Source organism: Berghia stephanieae, chromosome 1 (assembly GCF_034508935.2).
Source record: "Berghia stephanieae isolate SIO BIC M18660-M18661 chromosome 1, UCSD_Bste_1.3, whole genome shotgun sequence".
In the NCBI taxonomy this organism is placed as follows: domain Eukaryota; kingdom Metazoa; phylum Mollusca; class Gastropoda; order Nudibranchia; family Aeolidiidae; genus Berghia; species Berghia stephanieae.
Window position 1 is genome coordinate 39,274,827 of NC_088360.1, and position 21,455 is coordinate 39,296,281.

General features: G+C 35.9%; 2 protein-coding genes across 3 annotated transcripts; one reads left to right on the top strand and one right to left on the bottom strand.

Annotated features, from left to right (window-relative positions):
* Positions 1–3,472: 3,472 nt before the first annotated feature.
* LOC144974136 (uncharacterized) lies at positions 3,473–7,174 on the bottom strand. The gene has a single exon (XM_078917041.1). It carries the CDS (start codon positions 6,800–6,802, stop codon positions 4,949–4,951), a length of 1,854 nt encoding a protein of 617 aa, XP_078773167.1. The 5' UTR covers positions 6,803–7,174; the 3' UTR covers positions 3,473–4,948.
* A 4,598-nt stretch (positions 7,175–11,772) lies between these two features.
* Positions 11,773–20,651, top strand: LOC144974144 (uncharacterized protein F23F12.3-like). 2 transcript variants are annotated; one of them, XM_078917062.1, is made up of 2 exons: positions 11,773–12,615; positions 18,815–20,651. In XM_078917062.1, exon 2 carries the CDS (start codon positions 18,889–18,891, stop codon positions 20,542–20,544), a length of 1,656 nt encoding a protein of 551 aa, XP_078773188.1. In that variant the 5' UTR covers positions 11,773–12,615; positions 18,815–18,888; the 3' UTR covers positions 20,545–20,651. The 2 variants fall into 2 exon arrangements, with proteins under 2 accessions (XP_078773188.1, XP_078773180.1); XM_078917054.1 differs by lacking the exon at positions 11,773–12,615 and adding an exon at positions 16,657–16,792.
* The last annotated feature ends 804 nt before the right edge of the window (positions 20,652–21,455 follow it).

The window sequence follows — 21,455 nt, forward strand, 5'->3', positions numbered from 1 at the left end:
TTTGAACAACTCTTTTCAATGGATATTTTATGTTACCTTTTATTAAAGCACTCTCGTGAGCTAGTTGAACAGCAGGATTTAATTTAGCCTTTCTGACATGAATAGACGCATGAGTGATCTTACTCCGAAAACCGGAGGTATTATCATTAGCTATCAGATTAAATGAATCTTTAGAGGGTGTGAGTCTGATTTTTACATCCACACCATTTATCAAATATCTTTCTTGATGTGTAAAGTCCAAGTGTAATCTTCCTAGCATGTCTATTTCTTTGCTGTTTGCGGTCAGGGATCGCCTGATTTTTAGTCCTTTATTCTCATCACCTGTGGTCTTTTCAGTGTGGTGAGGTGTATCGGTATAAAAAAATTGACTTGTCAGATGACTCTTCTTTGCTTCTGGACTCGAGTTCAATAATGTTTCAAAAATAGCTCTGTATGGATACAGATTGTCACTGGTTGAAACGAGAGTATCGTTTAATATGAGGTCAACCTGGGAGAACAGAGAGTGCAAGAAATAATTCGCAGGTGCCACATCCGCATTATCATCCAGATTTGTTCCATCCGCTTTTGTAATCTTGGCCTTAATATGTAAATACGTATTGGTTAAATCGATATAATCACTCGTACCTCCGCTGATTGTAAATTCAATAGGCGCTCCATGTGTTAATGTTGAGAGAGGGTGAAATTCTACAAATGATCCGCTTTGCACAGATGTTTGAGTCGGTAAGACAGTGAATAGATCTAAACCAGAATCTAAACTTTCCGATGATTGGTGATGCAACAGAGACATGTTTATCCGAAAATATCTTTGGGGTTTCTCTTCTCTCTATGTCTTACGTTTTTACCTTTGTTTCTCTTCGAGGTGCTTCTTTTTATACGTTTTCTTTGCGGCTCACCAGGTGGAGCGGGTGGTGTTATTCCCACACCACTTACAACTTTGTGAACTGCTTTATCTAATAATCGTTTTCCAGCTCTGGTAGCTCTATCTTTCACGGCAGATCTAACGCTTTTCCCGGATAACACATCACCAGCAACTTCTAAACCCGTGCGAGCAGATTCTTTGAGTAATGATTTCCCGCCTTTTTTTAAAATAGGAATAATAGTTCTGCCTATAGATCCAAGTAGTTTTCCAAAACCTCTTCCTCTGTAATTTCTCCCACCAACAAAGACTGGTAATCCGTGTCCGGCTTGTGTACAATAATAATCCTCATATGCTTTTTTATCTGCCTGAAATGCACCCGACCTCATGATGACGTCAATAATCTTCCGGTCTTTTTTTTCGAAAATGTAATGTCACCACTGTCTTTCCCTCTTCGAATTTCACCTCCTTTCCGGTATCCGTGGTCACCAGGATCTCCACTGTGTTGAATTGAAATCGATTTATTGGTACGTAATTAATCTTGTCGAATATGAAATGTAATACGTCAGCTTCTCTGTCACCGGGTGGGATGATACGAACCAAGGGTGCTAATCTCCTACAGGTCTGGGTTGGAAAAGATCACAGTATATGTATACAGAATCGTGATCTTTATTGATCTTTACTATACCTTTGCTCTGATAATTACCACGCCCCCAGAGTAAATGTTGATCCGTAATATGAAGGATTTCGGCTAATGTTGGACTGAGTTCTATAATGCTACCTTTCCTGTAAAGTCTTATCGTAGCTTTACGAGTCGACGAGTTGTAAAACAATTTGATATTACCGTAATTTTTTTTTGGATGAATTCACTTTGATTAGGTTGTTGATAGTCGAAATTAATTCATCAGCAGTCTTATATAGTCCAGAGGGTATCCGTATTGTTTTTTGTTCTGTGTCATTGTCGTTTCGGAAAGATAACCAGCACTCTTTTTCATTAATGTTTCGGTAAGAATTTGGGAGTATAATTTCAGAGAGACCGACCTCGTAATTCTCATTTAAATCAAATGACTCAGCTAACTTTGTAAAAAAATGACCCGCGTGGTTATCGGGGTAATATATCATACTACTATTACTGGGTAGTGTTAAATAAAACATGACGTCATTCAGCAATTTATGATAAAGTTAAGAGTGAGTCTTTTGGAATCCACGAATTAAATGAATGATCATAACCACTCCACTTAACAAGATATTCTATACGTCCTCGTTTTCGGTGTCTCAATATTTTTTCAATGTGAAAAATATGTTCATCTCCAGTCTTTTGCAATTCCTCTGTGTAAAAAGAACCTTTTACTTCATCACCAGAATCGTCCTTTATCCTATAGGTAATTGGAGCAGTTCTATTAATCCTACTAACAGTAAATAATTCCTCGCTCCACCAGGGGAGATAACCCTTTCTAAATGTTACTCGAGTTTTACTGATTCTGACCCTATCTCCTAACTTATACTTTTCTACGCGTCTTTTTTTAGGTATATCTCTTGTATAAAGTTTTGACCAAACCTCCTCTTGGTTTTCGGGTGTCACCTCTACAGGGGCGCGACCTATACTTCTGTGAAAAGAATTATTATAATCGTTTAGAATCTGGGGCAATACGTTTAAATAGTTTCTGGTATTTTTCCACGTGAAATATCTCCATATCTTTTCTTTCAGTGTTCTATTAAAACGTTCAACAATCGCCGCTTTGATGTCGTTGTTTTGAGTAGTAAAAAATTCAACATTCTGTTCTCTTAAGTATCTCTGGAGTATCTTGTTGGTAAATTCAGCCCTGCAATCGGTTTGCAGTTTCACGGGGATCCGATGATTGTTAAATATATTTTGAAAAGCTTCTTTAAGAGCAGTACCTGTTTTGTTCTTCAAAGGAATAGCCCAGGCATATTTACTGAAAACATCGATACACGTCAAGATATAGGAATATCCTCTGTTTTCCTTCTTTAGCTTTTGAAAATCCACAAGATCCGCTTGAAATTGGGACCAGGACCCGGGAACGATAGTTTTTCTGCGTTTAAAATTATACCTTACAGGTTTATGAAGACTGTAAGTGTCTTGATAAGCTAACCAACGTTTTGCGTCAGATGTTTTTGTTTTAGTAGCCTTTACCAAACGTCCAACTCCTCCAAAAGACCCAGGATTTGGTAATATACCCGTCTAAGCCTCTTCTCCGTCATTTATTTGTATTCTTCCCATTTAAAAAGTGGTTGTGTATTTTTAGAAATATTTGGTTTTATGCTATTGGATGGTTCACGAATAACACTCCAACGATCTGGGTGACCAATCAAATCTTGTGGGATATTTGATTCACGTAACACAGTCGCGAAAACACGCCAGCCTTCTGGATCAAAACCCTTTCGTTTTCTCAATACATCGTTAATCAAATCGATAATGTTACTGTTTCTGATCGTTTCTCCTTTATACGAGATTTCACCACGTGTGTTCCATTGTAAATCCGAGTTTTGATGAACGTGTTTAAGTAGACGCTCGGCTTTCCCTTTTAAGGTTTTAGGAACACTATCCATAATACCCTTTATACTTGTTTCATAATCATTTTTTATTTCTATCGGTTTTTGTGAATTTGTTCTAGTTTTAAAAGACTTCTCTTTTGTTTGGTCGTAACGTTTGAGATATCTCCATAATATCTGTTGATATTCATTCATTTTGTCTTGCGGGTTAAGGTCACTTCTTTGTAAAATTTCACTCATCTCATTGTCCATATCACTTAAACTTAACGATGTAGCATCGGGGACAGCTGGTTCATTTCTCACAGAATTTAACATCCTAGGGTCCACAAGTATCATTTTTTTGCATGTTCCATGACTACTGAAGTAATAAACCACCGAGGACGTTCAATACAGGTCCCAATAAGGCTGGGTAAATCCTCCTCTTTGTAAAATAGTTTTCTTCCTTTTAATCGATATTCTTTTAGCTGCTAATGATCGTAGACTCTGTTTGTGTCTACAGAGCTTTTTCTTTTGAGTCGATGACAGGGGTACGTTTCCTTTTAAAACATTTAACGCGCATTCGCTCAAACTTTTTATAACATCTGGTGTTGCACTTCTTAATAAGGCTTTTTTAGTACGAGAACCAGCTTTTGCTATCAATCTAATAAGTGGGATGTTTCTCTTTAAACACTTGGATATTGTCATTTTTGTAAATAAACGACCGTGTGCTCAGGTGGAAAAATATTTGACCGTAGACGTAGATGGTCAGGTGTTTTCTGTCTCAGATCAAAAAGTAAGTAACCAAATGGTTGTGAAGACGCGTCTTTAAATGAACTTTCCACAAACTTCAACTTAATGGGATATATTTGCTGAGCTAATCTATTGATTTGACTCGCATCACGTGGGTTTTTAAAGACTACTAAGTAATGACTGTTCAGACTGATTGTTCTATGATGTTTATTTTTATTGAAAAGATTCTGAACTATATATATAGCGCTGATATTTCTATGATGCGAGCCTTTTGTAAATAGTTTTGTGATCGAATCGTCTGTTTCATTCATCAAGTCATCGATTATTACCAATCTTCTCTTCCCATCCTCCCATTCTTGCCATCTCGGTAATCCTTCTACAAATGAAATTGATTTTAGCTTTTCAAAAATAGGTTGCCATTCCGAGTAACACCACAATATCTCCGCTGGGGTTGGTGACATGATGTGTTCTATGTTATCTAGAAAGCGTATTACCCACATGGTCTTGCCCGAACACGTTGGGCCAGAGATTAGACAGTTAAAGGGGTGTTGAAATCTAACATCTATCATTGTTATTTCTGGTTGTTCTTCAGTATGTGTAATTAGATCAACAATCTAGATCAAGAGTGGAAGAGTGGTGATACCATCTGGGCATACCTTCCTTTTTATATAGAAATATGAAAGACTGGCTCGCTCCTGTTTATAGCTGTACACGTGGGCATCAATAGTTCTAAATCCCCTATTTACACCTGACCCGCTAGTTTTATTCTTTAAAACATTCAGATATTTTTCTTTAGTAAGTTCGTTTAGCCTTTTACTCAAACCTTTGCAACTTATTTTTGTTTTCTTATCACTGAAACAAATGTATGTTTTTGAGCAAAGCGTCTCCTTCATATTCCAATTTGAATAACCCGGGTGTTCTTTTCTCATGCTTTTGATAAATTTCACAACAAAGAGATGGAACAAAGCCGGTTTTGTTTGAAACGAATTCGTTGTGGTGAGTTTTACAGGCAATACTGGGAAACCAATCACCATATTCCTGATAAAATTCATCAATGAACGATGGTTTAATCATCTTAGTCAAATCATTTTCACTAAAGGCGATATACAATGAGTCTGTATCAGTTTCAAACAGCTGATAATCCATCCTTGGAATAAACCGATCAATAAAATCATAATGAAATTCCAACATTCTAAGTTTTGCGTAAGAATATACTACTGAGCCTATCTGAATCGGCAAATACCAGCGAATATTGGTTTTAACAGATTCTATTTCATGTAACTTCGGGGTCAAAGGTGTCATTTTCCTAAATAAAGGAGAGTTGACCTTTTGAGAAATGGTTTCATCATCTTCCGAATAAAAAACTGTCATATGTTTGTCTAGTCCTTCTAGGGTTTTTCCATACGCTGAATTTCCCATCAGTTTCATTGTCTCTGCAAGTATACCATACTTTTTGTCCCTATCACCTTCACGTCTGGCATTGGACACGGTTTCAACAAATGTCGAAAAACATTTTTTCGGGACATATTCAATTATTTGCATGATATCATCGACCAGAAGACCATGATTCAAATACCACTTGAGCAAGGGTGTTGTCAGTAAAATCCCTCGAGCATGGTAACTACTGATCAAACTACGTCTAGGTTGTGTTAATAGATTATGATCAATAGCAAATTGTTTCATCGTTTCACCTATATTTTCTCTATAAATCATTGTATTTTTGAATATCGGAGGCATGTCAGCGTAGTACGGGTAAAGATGAGATGGAACTCGAATATCACACTGGACAAACCCGAATAAATCATCATTCATGACTGCGCAAACGATAGCTTCTTTTGTAATAGATTTCAATTTACTGAAAGGATCTTTACGGGGAGGTAACTTTCTGTCTAGGTAGGCTCGAATGCGAGGATCACTTTTTTTTAATTTTAACCATTCGCACTCCCACATAACCACTACTTCGAGATTAAGCTCTTTTCTCAAATAATTCAATTTTTCCTCTGTCTTCCGTTTTCTTTCTAAAAAACTCTGGCCAAATATATTTTTTTCAGATCGATTTAAGTCACACTTACTGTGGCCGTGTATCCAGCAACCAAAATATTCGAACACGAGAGATTGATTTGCGTCAGACCACCAGCCATCGGCTTTGTACTTCTTTTTACTTCCCAAAACTTTCTCAGTACTATTAAATTTGTGTTTGATGTGAATGTTTCTTCTATAACTTTCCCATTCCAACCACGAACAGGCTTCCTGTCCATATGGATCGAGTTTCTCAGCTCTATAGCCTCTACTTTTACGTCTTCGTATCGCTAAATCTGTCGGCATGTCTTGTCCTAAACAATAGAGATAAAGACTGTTCGCGTCATAACCTTTTAGACTCTTGACGAGTTTGTCGCTATTACCTCTAATAGATGTTACATCTTTCTCTACATAACGAGTAAATATGATAGAGGGACCTCCACATACGTTGCTACGCATTAATTGATGCAAATCTTTATTTTTTTCATTAAATAAAGAAAAAATGATGTTTTCTGGAATGTTTTTGAATAAATATCTGAGTGTAACGCCTGGAATTGAAAGTGCGTTTTTAAAAATATCCAGTCCTAGGTGTTTATAGAACTCTGTTTGTCTATCGAGAGCGGTTAACATTGGAACACAATCCCTTAAGTTATACCATTTTAGGAAATCTAGCATTGTCGACATTTTTTCTTCTTTCCATATTCGCTGACAATATTTGTAATCTTCTTCAGAAATGTCGCTATTTTTTAGAACACTATGGAACGCTGCTCTAGGCGGAAGTGATGTTTCTTTTAATTTATCCAAAGTATCAAAATATTCGTAAGGAAAAAAACCCTTTTTTTCTTCAACGTTATACGCATTTAAGTACTGAGAGTAGCTGAAACCGGGGCAAGGTAATTGGTAATATCTAGAAATTTTAGTTTTTCGTTGCTGATACACAAGAAGGCGTGACTTTTTTTTACAACTTTCAGGTCATTTGTCTTTAACAACCTTTTGATTAAGAATGGTTTCAATACATTTAAATCGTAGTTTTTGGAATTAAACCCGACAACAATCATTTGTTTCAAGTAACGGTCTAAAATCTGCTGCTGTTTTTGATTATCCTCAATTTGTTCATAAGCGTGGTGAAATACAACGTCACGGAGATAAGAAAAGGCGTGATCGCTCACTGTCTCTAAATAATCTACCATGCGATCTACCAGCGCCTGGGGATCGTTCTCTGATACGAAGAACACAGGAGTGTCAAATCCTGGAACATTAGTTGCGATAGCTATCGACATGGGTACATGCTTGAGCGTATAAGTTGTTTTAGAAGTCGTGGACTTTGGTTGTTGAATATCATCTTTTTCAAAATAAGATTCGATATCAAAAACGCATCTAAATGGGTATACGTAATCAGGACTGATATCAATTCCCTCTTCTCTCAGTTTTTCTAGATCGGTCAAAGCGAGTTGATACACACCACCAGGGTAATGGTGACGTATTTTATCTCCTTGGCATATTTTCTCATGAGCTAAAAACCTCTTGTGAGAATTCCATAATTTGTTGCATTTATTACAAGTAAAAGTCTTAACAACTTGATCAATATTCTTGATATAGCAAAAGTGATTGTGATGGAGTAGAACGCGCATGGTAGCCGAATGAGTATAGTCGCTTCTTTTCATTAAAGTAAATCGAGATAATGCGACGTCGATATATTTGTAAATATCAATATTTACATCAAAAAGTTTCTCTAATTTCTCAATTTCGTTTAATTTAACCCCTGTAAAACTGCTACATTTATCAGCCTTATAAACAGTGAATAGACTTTGTGTCTGAGTCTCTAAATCATGGATTGAAGCCCCTCGAAATAACGCGAGACATCTAAAAAGACAAAGATTGTCTTTGTATGGTTTTCCATGTTGGGTACGATGTAGTGAATAGATACTTTTATTATTTATTATATCGCTTGGTGGCTCAATATCACAACAACCTATAGGAAAATAATGGATTTTATCTACGTAAAAATTAGTCGAAAGGATAGAATGTACAGCCCATTTGGTGTCTTCTCTGTTTACACTAACAGAATCTAGATCATCATTATTTTTGACGATATTTATAAATTGTCTGAAATCTTCCCAGTTACCTATCAATTTAGGAACTTCTAAGACTCTGTGATTATTATTCGATGCGTGAAAAAATCTATACTCAGTTGTTTCTTTATGTTGGAGTAGAAAACTGTGACTATAATTTATCTTGAACCTCTCTTCTTGTCTATAAAATATTTCTTTCAGCTGTTCTATAAAATGTGGCGAGTGCCATTCAATTACATAAACAGACTGGTGTCTCCCTTCAGTATAATGTGTTCTTATAGAATTTCTGTATTCTTGTATTATCGAATTTATGGCTTCGTCTTCTTCGTTACTTTCGAAGAACGAGGTAGCGAGTAAAGACGGTCGCTGTTGTTGTTGTTGTTGTTGTTGTTGTTGTTGTTGTTGTTGTTGTTGTTGTTGTTTTTGTTGTTGTACAGCATGACATATTTCTTTATGTGATTTAAAATTATCTCTCCTTGTAAATGTTTTTGAACAAATGTCGCATGAAATTAATGTCTGTTTTTGATGCTTTGCGGTTTTATGACGATTAAGGTTAAATTTAGTTTTGAATAGTTTTTGACATACGTCACAGTGATAAGTAGGATTGTTCAAACAGTTAACATTCGATTTATGGTAATTTAAGCGTTGCTTTGAACTAAATATTTTAGTACACGAATCGCAAGAATACAGTTGCTCATGCTTAATTTTTTTGTGATACGTAAGGGTGTACATATGCTTATATTGTTTACCACAAATATCACAAATATACATTTTTAAAATTATAAGAAAAACAAACAAACAAACGAACAAACAAACAATATAATAATACCGAACGAGCTTCCAGAGGTTGATGTAGAATGGAACAAATGCTTAGGGTACTGAAGTCCGAAGAAAGGTTGTGGCTTGATTAATTACGATCTGGTTCTGGTTGACTGGGGAAAGATGAGTATAATGATGATGATTATGATGATGATGATAATAATAATAATAATAATAATAATAATAATAATAATAATAATAATAATAATAATAATAATAATAATAATAATAATAATAATAATAATAATAATATAATCGCGATGATGATGATGATGATGATGATGATGATGATGATGATGATGAGTATAGTATAATTCTTAATTATCAGCTAAAACAAAACACTCTCTCTCTCTCTCTCTCTCTCTCTCTCTCTCTCTCTCTCTCTCTCTCTCTCTCTCTCTCTCTCTCTCTCTCTTGTGTCACAATTGTTTTTTCACTAACTTTACAATGTTTTAATTGGACAAATAACCAAATGAATAATTTTAAAAAGAATAATGACGAAGGATAAAATATAAATTACCTTGATCCAGGTGATGATGAGGATGAAGATGATACTTTTGTATCTCGACAGTCGGTTCTCGACAGTGGGAGAAATTGAAAGGTCTCTTCCGCTCCCACCTTGTCTTCTAGCATTTGATGTAGTAAGGCCTGTTTGACTTTTTTTATCACTTTGTCTTTATCTAATTTGCTGAAAGCTTTGTCAAAAAAAAAAGAAAATCTTTTCACCTTCGTCGTATTCGACGCATGTGTGTCCTAATTGATTGTCAGTCACATTTTTGCATCCTTCACAAAAATCATAGAGCACTTCTGAGAGTTTTTCTGCTAATATTGCTGTATATTCTTGTTTAAACTGGTCCATTTTCTTAATTCGAAACTGAATGACGTATCATATTGAAATCTACTATTTTTAGCTCTGTAATAAAGAAGAATAAGTACATATTAAAATTTTAAGTCCGGTAGATGATCGACGGTGGAGGAGAAAACTCGGGTATTTTCAAAAGTTTTAAAATTTAAAATATATAACAATGGTGACTAATAAAAAATGATTCACAAAAATAATAATAATGGTTCATCTCTATTCACAATCTTCCTGGTCATCGTGTTTCCGTTTCCTCCTAATCTTAGTTTTCTTGTTCTCCATTTTGTCCATCTCGTCCATTGACGAATTTTTTTTCTCGAACAAATCTAATACTTTTGGTATTATCTTCTTTAACTCTTTGACCTCTTCGGTGTCTAATGCGATCCCCTTTCTCTGGGGGATTAATTCGTTGTCCTTGTCAACATAATAGCGTATGTGAGTTTTTAATTTGCCCTGAAACTCGCCTACACTTACGAAAATATTTCTTTTTCCAATTTTTTGAGGTTCCATGGTTGAATTGTTCTTCTCCCCCCGTGGTAAAGTAGCTTTCATCACTCTCTATTATATATAGTTCTCGTCAATAATTTCTTGCCAAAAGATATCGATAAACGTGACTTGACATCATGTAATTCTCTGATAAAACGTGCAATAATGAAATGACTTTAAACGCTTACGCAAACACTTTATCTCCATAGACCAAGCAAGTGTTAGTTTTAAATAATAAGAATTGTGAAATTCAATACAACAACCGTGTCGGTTTCATGAAAGTTTAACAGCCTGTTGAAATAAATATGTAAGGAACAAATGGATCTTTAATCAATACAACGCAATAAGTCTTTTTTTTTATACTATTGATTATGTTTCATCTTTTTTTCGCTGAGTAAGCTTTCTGCGCGATTATGGGCTTTCAGAGAAGACAGGAATCGTAAGAAAACGACGAATTGTGTTGATCACGACCATGAGTCGTGGTCGTGATCACACACCGATTCTTTATTGATCAAATTGTAAGGCGTCTATCTATCGCACGAAAATGTCTCAAGTTCAAATCCGAATAGAGATGCGAGATCTATTATGAGTAATTTTGAACCTATGATTATTATTATTCTAAAATATATCAACATTGTTTAAAGTGAGTGTTATTAACTTATGTGACGTTGCATCTTCGTATCTATTCACAGACATTACATTAGGACAATGACATTAAAACATGGACTTTTTGTTATCTATTTTTTAAATCTCATCAATATAGCTATCGCACATCTAATACGGAAATAATTACAAAGTGGGTAAAACACACAACAATAATACAATCAACACAAGGATTAGATATATCTTATACTATAACACAATTACACTATAATAAAATAATCATAATACATATTAAACAAATTAACAACGGTTTCTCCTGCGCATGTATGTTAAGAAATAATTACAAAGTGTGTAAAACACACAATAATACAATTTTAAAAATAACTACAAAGTGTGTAAAACACACGACAATAATAAAATTAACACACGTTTTACATATATATCTAATACTATAACAAACTTACACAATACTATAATACAATGATAATACATATTTTACAATTTAATAACGGTTTCTCCTACGCATGTATATTAACGACATAAATAATTACAAAGTGTGTAAAACACACAATAATACAATTAAAAATAACTGCAAAGTGTGTACAACACACAACAATAATACAATTGACACACCTATTACACATGTGTAATACTATAACACACTTACACACTATTGTTATAAACTGCTGATCATGCAATTTTTTATTTAACAATTTAACAAGGGTTTCTCATGCTTTTTATATTACTACTTATGTCAACAGTTTTTGGACACTCTTATTGGCGAAAATGGACAGAAGTGACGAACCCTTTGTTCTTGACAGATACCATGATTTCAGTACCAAAAGGGGCTACTCGGCAAGGTTGCAGTGTAAAAGTTCAAACGGCACACCAACTTACATTACACACTCCTTTGCTTCCTCAGGCCTCAGTTCTTTATTGCACTGAGAACAAAAAGCAGTTGATCAGCATACACTGTGCGGGATTTATGTCCAAAGTTGTAGCCCTACTATGTGAAAATCATCAGATTATCACAGGACACGAAAGAGTTTCTCTCTAAATTGAAAATGGAAAAGTCGCCACAAGAATAGACGACACACGAGAAAGCGGATGTTATTATGATGCAACGAGCAATGCATGCTGCTTCACACACCAATGTTGTTAAGGTGGTTAGTGACGATACGGATGTTTTAATGCTGTTAGTTCATTTCTACCACAGGCTTGACTTGGACTCCAACCACTGCTCGATGATGATGGAAGCTTCAAGTGGAGAGCATGGACTTGTTGACATTGGGAAAACGGTGTCCAATCAGAAATCAATAAATTGCGCTTTATCTTCTTGCAGCAGCGCTACCTGGTGTGATGCTGTGGCTAAACCTATGGTATAGGAAAAAATACAATCATCACAAAGTTCTTCACAGGAGACACAGATTGGACAAGCTTGGAAACAGCAGTGCCAGCTTTGAAGATGTTATCAAAGAAGCCACATTCTTCATAAATGCATGCTACGGCGTTGACGATGAAGTAACTATGACTGGCGCTAAGTACAAAGTTTGGCTGAAGGAAACAGGGAAAGATCATTAAAAAGGTCCCTGACTTGAAAACTGTACCACATACACCAAAAGACCCCAGATCCAGACAGCAGAGAAAACATGAGAAATGTAGGTTGTACCAAATCAAGCTAATTATTTCTCAATAGTCTATTTTTATTTTTTTATTTTACAATGTCTACTCCACTGATAATCAATACGATTAATGTCTCCAAATGATGTGTTATTATGTCCTTGGTCTCACAGATCACGCATATCTTTTCACCCATGATTTACCTTTCTTTGTGTGTGTGGGGGGGGGGGGGAGTTGCGTGTGTGTATATGTATGTGAGACCCAGAACTTTCTATGCCATTGGGCAAGGCACGTTTCATCATCATTTAGATTTTGGGTTGAACGCTCAAAAGTTTTTGTTATAAATTTGAGTAAAAAGCTCAACAAGGGAACGTTACATAATAGAAACAAATCAAACTGTGAGTGGAATTCGACATCAGCTTCATGGTAGCCCATGGTCTTAATACTCTTCAACAGTTGTAACGTCACTTCCTTCCTAATGACGCATGGTAACTTAGTAACACTGGCTCTAAACTATCGGAACAATGGCGGACGCCGTATGAAATATTTCTCCGGCGAGCGTAAAAGCGTATCCAAGAGGGAAAAAAGCATAAATTTGATCATGTTTTGACTTTTACACATTCTGATCACAAGGCATATGAAAAGTTCTAAGCAGCATGAAGAATAAAAAGGAATGATTTTGTTTGTTTAGAACCAAGATGGCCGTCGTTGCCGGTCGGCGTTACATCAGACTACTGAATCCTATAGATTTTCGTGGCTCAACAAGAATATAGTAATAATGTAGGTTATTATGTTTTGCTTGTATTAATTAGCGTGAGTCTTCGTTTTTTAAAAAGTGCATTTCAAAATCATTACTTTACGGGATATTTATATTACATAGTCAGCAACTTATGTAAGTGTAAGTGAATCCGCATTATAACAGTGATGAAGGGACTTGCCTAAAATCCCTATAATAACTGAGTCTTGGTATAGCCAAATGTCAATGGAAACAACCCAAATGGCTGAAATCAATATTTTAAAATTATGATTTATTGTGTCTCTCTCACACATATTTTCAAGCTGACGTTGTGTGTGTGTGTGTGTGTGTGTTTGTGTGTATGTATGTGTGTGCGTGTGAAGCTTATTTATTTCTCTGTGTGTTTCGTTTGCTGCACACTGTCTGCTTGCAGCAAGACCCATGTTTTATTGAAAATGAAGTAATGAGTAGCCTATACACACAAACATACAAATTACTCACGAACTAGGCAAAGCCTAGCTCTCCGTTGCCTTTAGCTGTAGGCTTTCATGAATATAATGTGGGCTAATGCATTTAATTTTGAGATATCAAGTGAGTTTCGGCGCCCCTGGTATAACCGATTATGTCCTTAAAAGTCCATTTATAGCCGGTAAATTTTACTTAAGGTAAGGAGGGAGATAAATCAAGGATAATTTAAAACCTGTTGTAAACGGTTCCCTGTTATATTCGAACCTGTTATGCATTGGGTTCCACTGTTGATTGATTGACGAAGAGAGTCAAAACTATCTTATCTTGAGCGGCTTTGTGGTCGTATGGTATGACACTCTGACATGTAACATAAGACCTTGGTTCAGGTCTCGCCATCGCCGGCACAAGTTGAGTCCTTGGATAAGGCTCTTTGTTCACAATCCCTCACGACAGTCATGTGTGAAATGAACATATGAGTGGTATCAATGTTGTCTCTGTCAAAACAATAAAATCTGTGGACCCAAGTATGGATAAATTTGTGTTCAGTAATGAAAACAATAATCTTGAGTTACAAGAAAATAGGAACGGAAAGGCAAGAAGACTGATAAAGGAAAAAAAAACGTAATGGGAACCTTTATCTAGAGACAAACGACATCTGTTGCACCAAAATCCTGTCGAGAGAGACACGCTTTGATTGTTGCCAATAGAAAGATTTATAATGGGGGTCACTCAGCTCTTTGTTTTCTGTTTCTAGATCACCAGTTTATTAGGTTTCACTAAATTCTCTTAATCAGATCACAAATGTTTAAGGTCATATTCTCTCGAAAAAGATGACCACCTTGAAGAACATTGGTAAAAATTAAACAATATAAGGTATTATAATGAAACATACATGGAATATTCTTCAACGTACTTCCAGTACCATGAAACAATAAATACCAATAATTATTTTTTTTGTAAATTCAACGAAATATCCCAGAATCACGAGAAATGTTGAAAACTAAAAGTCACGGGTTTAATATCGTGTAAGACCCCCACGACTATTTGTTATGATTGCTACAAATCTGCGTCTTTTTGAGAGTACCAAATGGTGGATTTCAATCTGAGGGCTGTCTTCCCAAATTTTGAGGTCTCTCGCAGGCTCGACTTGGTTTTCCTGTTGTCTTTTTTGGCTCCTTTGAGCCCAATATATCATCATCAATCGTGGCTTGTACTCTTGAACACGTTGCCGGTCAGCATGAAATCTGTGTTGCTTTTTAAATCACTTTTGGCCATTCTTTGGCTATTTAGATTTGTCATTCTCTGTCTTCCTCTAGCTCTCTTTCCTTCGAGCATCCCAGATGTTACCAACCGTTCTATTCCGTCTCTTTTCCACACATGTCCCAGAAACCGGAACTGCTTCTTTCTGGTGGTATCGATCAACTTTCTTCCCGTTCTCACCTTCTCCTACACTTCCTCGTTCGCATACTTGTCTGTCCATGATAGCCTCAACAGTCTTCTATACATCTACATCTCAAATACCTCTAACCTCCTAGTAAATTCTTTGTCAAGCGTCCACGTTTCACAACCGTATAAAAGGGTACTTGCAACATATCTTTCCACTACTTTCATTCTGATCTTCAACTTAAGGTTGTTGTTTGACACAACTGATCGCATTTTATGGAACACGTATACAAAATGTACCATAAATGTTGAATCGGGTTTGAATTAGCGCGTTCATGGATGTAATAATTGGACAGTATTGCCGATTATAAAGTTTCATGTGATATATAGTGTGCTGGTGCATTATCATGCATGAATGTTAAACTTGCTCCTCAAGTTAAAAAATTAGGTGAGATGCCAACACTGCGCGCTGTAAAGTTGCCTTGTATGTTGATGTAAGCTGTTCTAAAGTATAACATCCCAAACCAGTACACTGCGCCTGCCTCTGTTGCCTATCTCCTAATCACATCTGTTAGCAACGATTTCTCCTTGATGTCGGTACACACGAAGTCGACCATCTCTTCTCTCAAGAAGAATAAACTTCGTCTGACTAGAGAATGTCTTCCCATTGCTGCATTATCCAACATCGGTGTTTCCAGTAAGGCCCATTGCAGTCTTATGATGATGCACAATAGTCAATCTTGGTATCAGAACTGGTCTGCAAGCAGAACGTCCAACTTCATGTAAACGTCTTAGGATTGTGTGGAAGCTGATGTGACGTCTTTGAAAAGTATCCACTGTTGATTGTGCGGTGCGGAAACCGTCGCTGCAATTGAATGTAATGATCTTAAGCAGCAGTAGCGAACCTTGTTCTGTCTGATCGAGGTAAGTCAGTTGTCAATCCCCGTTGCTGATATCGTTGCCTGTTTTTGCTATAGAATGATAAGGGTTTTTAACCCGAAAGATTATGTGTTTGGAGCTGTAATATTTGTTTTCACCAGTTAACTGTCACACTCTGAAAAAATAACGTATTTAAAAATTTGGCCAGCAAATTCGTTATTCAAATCTCGATCTATTTAAATGACCCATATTATGGCAAAAAACCTCAAATCTAAGATCGTGCAATCGATATTAGAAGGATGGGTGTTCTGGCCAAATTGTTAAATACGTGTTCTTCCAGGGTACGGCAGTCACAGGTTGACAGGTAAATAACTTTTTATAACCCACAGCTTTTAGAAGCTTAGTATCTATAGCGTGTTCTTTATATAGCTTGATCCGTCGAAGTCTCTAATGCTTTTTAGACTTTGCTTTAGGTGGATTAAAACCACCAATATAACCATCTATATTTAACTAATTAACCTAGTCCTTTTTGTTATCTCCAACAAAGCATTGCAACATGTTTCCGAATTTAAAACGCACCATTAACTGGAATCTTACCGCCATTAACGCGAGCAATATTCTGCAATATATACTTCAACAATCAATATCATATCATTTGCGGAGGCAACAGGAACCATTTTCATTCCATTCAAAGCATCAGATAACATTGTTGCAATTGAGGATGGATACTGACACACATACTAAGACAGGTGAAATTTTGATAAACTGAATTTGATGCCAAAATCCGTCGGAGTCCGTTATTTATTAATTATTTTTCTTAAGTTGAAACTTAGAGCAAACTTTTAATCTTGTCTAATTAAACTTAAATATTTGAAGTATGATAAACCACATCATAATATCTACCAAAGAGGCCCAACATATATCTATGATTTCTTGACGGAAAATGATTTTAGAAAGGTTTGCAAAGATGAAAATTACAACTGCAATATACAGTTACGTATTTACGTATAAATGGCGTTTGAATCCAGTTTGAAATACTTGGCACACATTGTCAGAAGTTCCGTTAGCTTCCTTGGAGTGCAGTCTAAAATTTGAAATCTAGAGTCAATCGACCGGTCGCGGACCCTAACACGATTTATGTTACTGTGTTTCTCTATTCTGGATAAAACGTAATCCATTTGGCTTGCTGGTTTTCCTGGTCGAGCCGTTCTGGACGTCATGCACGTAAACGTGCGTGTGGCGTTGAATTAGGTGTTTGTTTTTTTTAGCAAGAATGACCTCAGCTCGGCCATACACCATGACCACGGCCAGACAAAATACCCTATCGCGGTTACAAACAAGAATAATACAAAGACATGTTGTATTAAAAATTGAATTAACAAAGGTATAAAAAATTAAAATTAAGACCCGTCCATAAGTCAAAATGATAAAGATTTGAGTTTGAAACACAAAAAGTTGACAATTAACTGCTGACTCCAACGTTTGGTGATTTAGCTAAGCCATCGCGTCGATATCGGAAAAATAAAAATCTTATTACATATTCGAATAGATGCACCATTTCTGGACAAAATGCAGTTTGAATTTTGTAAGTATCCTAATTAGGGCCGAAGTTATTCACATTTGAAGGGAGGGGGTCCAACATTAAAAAGGTAGAAAATCGCTTTTAGAAAAGCCGATTGCTCTCTAAGTACACTTCCCCCACTTATTAGTTATGATATAAAATTGAAAGATAAATGCGCTAGTCCCATGATTTTATTGCTGGCACAATATTTCACACCTGGAAAGTAAGACCATTGCTTATCACGTTATTCGTTTTGTTTATAGCATTGCGCAGTCATTAAACTGACTCAACGGTAGCTTGTATTCATGCGCACTTACTTGCATTTCAAAAATGACAAAAAGAATGATAATATGTACTATGTTGGGGTTTGGTAAAACTTTCCATTCTCAGCGCTGAATTGAAATCCTCTTTTGGGCAGATTTCAGAAGGTATAATGTGACAATTGCTAAGATTTTTCCGAATAAAAATGTTTGGGTGCTGGTGAATCTGACCCCACGGTTTTTTTGCAAAAAATATTTCAAAACTTTGCTAAGAAAATGATGAATTTTACAGAAGAAAATAAGTAAATTTAGCAAAAATGTTTGCAGGTTTCTAAATATGTTGTATCACATCTAACACATGTACTAAAATATCTCCGCGGAATTTCGCAATTTCAAACTCAAAATTATGCAAAATTATGGGACAAAAAATGGCACATTTTGTCAGAAATCATGCTGATTTGGAAATAGGCACAACGTTGGGAAAACAAAGTTACAATAAAAAATTAACTGTCGATAAAATTGTTATAATAATAAAGAAAGATAAAAGCTTGCAAATTTTGCAAAAAAAAATTTAAAAACCAAAGAATTTGTAAAAATTTGCAAAACGTGCAGATTTTGCGGTTACAATGAAAATCAGAAAATTGACCCTAATTTGCTGTGCAAAATCCCACGGGGGCAGGTGAATACAGTGGATTGCAGTTGAGGGGTGATGAGTTTACCCGATGCACATATCTACAGGTCTAACAACCCAAATTTAAAAGGGCTTATTGTTGTAATGTAAATACATACTCTCAAAACGATGCAAAATATTGTCCATTTCAACACTATTAAAACAATCCTATAATTATAATTGCGGTCGGTTATCAGATATGAACACAAGTCTAACAGTATTCTATATTAACCTGAATTTTATACTTGATATGTTTTTCCTATCATTTTATTTAAAACAGGCAAAGCAGGAGTGCTAATCGAGAGTTTCGTCGGTTGTGGCAAGTTTCAAGTTATAGTCGCGTTATGTGTGTTCATGCTGGCTAACAGCACCTCTGTGTTCACCATGGTTTTCATGGCATTTGGCAGCTACAATCCTGGCTGGAGGTGTATTGACCTTAATTCAAACAATTCCCCTATCATGTACAGCGGTAACATAAGCATTGTTGAAAGTCTTAATTCAAGCAAAATTGGAGAAAGAATCGTAGATAAAGCGTTGATGTGGCAATCACGACCAAATGTAACAGTACCACCAGCAGTTGAAGAGAAACCACATGGATATTCTAAAAAAGAAAACTGCTCATTATTTAAATCATGTAAAAGCATTGAATTTGATCCAACAACCTCTACAATTGTTTCTGAATGGGGACTTCTCTGTGACAAAAAATGGATACCTAATGTTGTCATATCCATACAAATGGGTGGTGTATTTACCGGATCTATTGTAGCGGGACATCTCGGAGATGCTTTTGGAAGAAAACCTGTCGTTTATGTAGCCGTGTTGGGAATTGCATGCCTTAACATCGTGTCCATATTCTCTGTGTCTTGGGAAATGTTTGCTGCAATTCGGTTTTTTCTCGGAAACTGTTGTGCCTGCATTATATGTCTTTATTATGTATATTCTTCGGAGTTTGTGCCGCAAAAATGGCGAAGCGTGCTTCAAGGTATTCCAGGTTGGAGCATTTCTGGTAGTTTCTGGGCTTTGACATGCATGTTTTTGAAAAAATGGCGTTATATTCATCTAGCCAATTCAATTTTAGGATTTGTTGCGCTCATTCCTGCATTGTGGATACCCGAGAGTCTAAGATGGCTGGAGGTTAAAAATAAATCCAAAACTTTCAAAAAGGTTTCGACAAAAATTGCCACGACAAATGGTAAGCCATTACCTTCTATGGAGACTTTACAAGAAATGGCAAACGCAATTAATAAACATAATGGTGTGAATGCTAAGAAGACATTTAACTTTCTTTACCTCTTTAAGAAAGAATACATCAAATATACAGTTCTTCTTACCATTCCATGGTTTTCGGCTGCAGCAATATCTTATGCGATAAAATTTGGGATCAAGGCACTGGATGGAAACTTTTACATAAATCTTCTGATTTCTTCCATTATTAGTATTCCATTTGCTCTTTTACCAATTTTCCTCCCAAATATTTTAGGTAGAAAAGTGGCCGGAATGCTTTTCATTGGACTTATTGCCACATGTTTGTTAGGAGCTGCCATTTTTGAATTAACTGTAACGTCAGAGTCTGTAAATAATGTAGGAACTACCGTTATGGTTTTCGCAGCTCAAATGGTTCTTGATGCAATGTGGGCTTCACTGGTTCTTTTTACCATGGAATTGTACCCAACTGTGATAAGAGGTATTGCCATGAGCTGGGGGATAATGGTGGCTCGAATAGGCAGCATAGTGTCTCCCTTTCTGTCACCTACCCAATCCCATGGTGCGTTCACTTCCTACATGATTTTGGCCGCAATTATGTTTGTTTCCTTTGGAATGATCACTCAAATGCCTGAAACCAAAGGAGTGCCTCTTAGAGACACGATAACCAAAAGTGGAGATAATGATGCCAATGATTATGTTGACGGTTCAAGTTATATTGGCACTTGCAATGATGCTGATAATAATAAAAGACATAACAACAGTCCTCAAAACGTACAGCACTATGGTGAACGTGAGATGATGTAAATGTTCGATGTCCCCCGCACCTGAGAAACGTGGGATAAAAAATCTAGAACACCCAATTTTTATTTAATAGATTTGAAATTTATTAAACATTTGTAATATGTCCACAACTGATTTCCAATTTTATTTTTCCTTGCCATATACATACCACCATATTTCATTCATTTAATCGACAATAATTTGATCATAATATTTCATTTTAACCATTTTGGATATTTTTTTTTACGCATGTCATTTCCTCAAATTTGTTTGTTGTCTCACGTAAGGTTTGAGAAATATACAAAGAATTGAAAACTCTCTTGGCACAGCCGTTTCTTCTTTATCGTGGCTGTTTTGAGTGTTTACTCATTCACTCGTACCCATTCCCGTCGACAGTGTAGATTGTACCAAAATTAGCCAATTCTCTCCTCCCTTGGCTTTCTCAAGAAAAAAAGTTTGTTCGTATCAAATCCTGTCCACTTCTTAATAATCCTGCAAAATGTTGCTCTGTCGTCTTTCTTTCTCATGACATTTCTTGTTGTAATTAAACATACAATAGTGAGACTTCAAACAGTTTAAAATAGTGATGCAAAATTAATTATAAAACAAAAGAGATCAGAACACGCATTGACCACTCTATGCTATTTCATTATTATTGCTATTGTTATTATCAACTTTGGACAACATGGGTGATTCCTGTTGACATCAGACATCCTGTTTGATGGGTTATCTATATTCCTTCATGGAATGCCTAGGCGATGGGACCTAATGGTGTCGTTGCGAAAGGGCGTAATTATTATTATTATTATTATTATTATTATTATTATTATTATTATTATTATTATTATTATTATTATTATTATTATTATGTAGCCTATGATTTCCAGCGCTGACCACCGCCTCCTCCAACACATACCTACGAGTATTTATTGACC

What these genes read in the sequence shown, in the direction of transcription:
- LOC144974144 (XM_078917054.1), top strand. Translation starts at nt 16,765, where the DNA reads ATGGATACTGACACACATACTAAGACAG. An exon ending in TGACACACATACTAAGACAG is followed by an intron (nt 16,793 to 18,814) that starts GTGAAATTTTGA and finishes TATTTAAAACAG; the next exon opens with GCAAAGCAGGAGTGCTAATC.
- LOC144974136 (XM_078917041.1), bottom strand. Translation starts at nt 6,802, where the DNA reads ATGTCGACAATGCTAGATTTCCTAAAATGGTATAACTTAAGGGATTGT.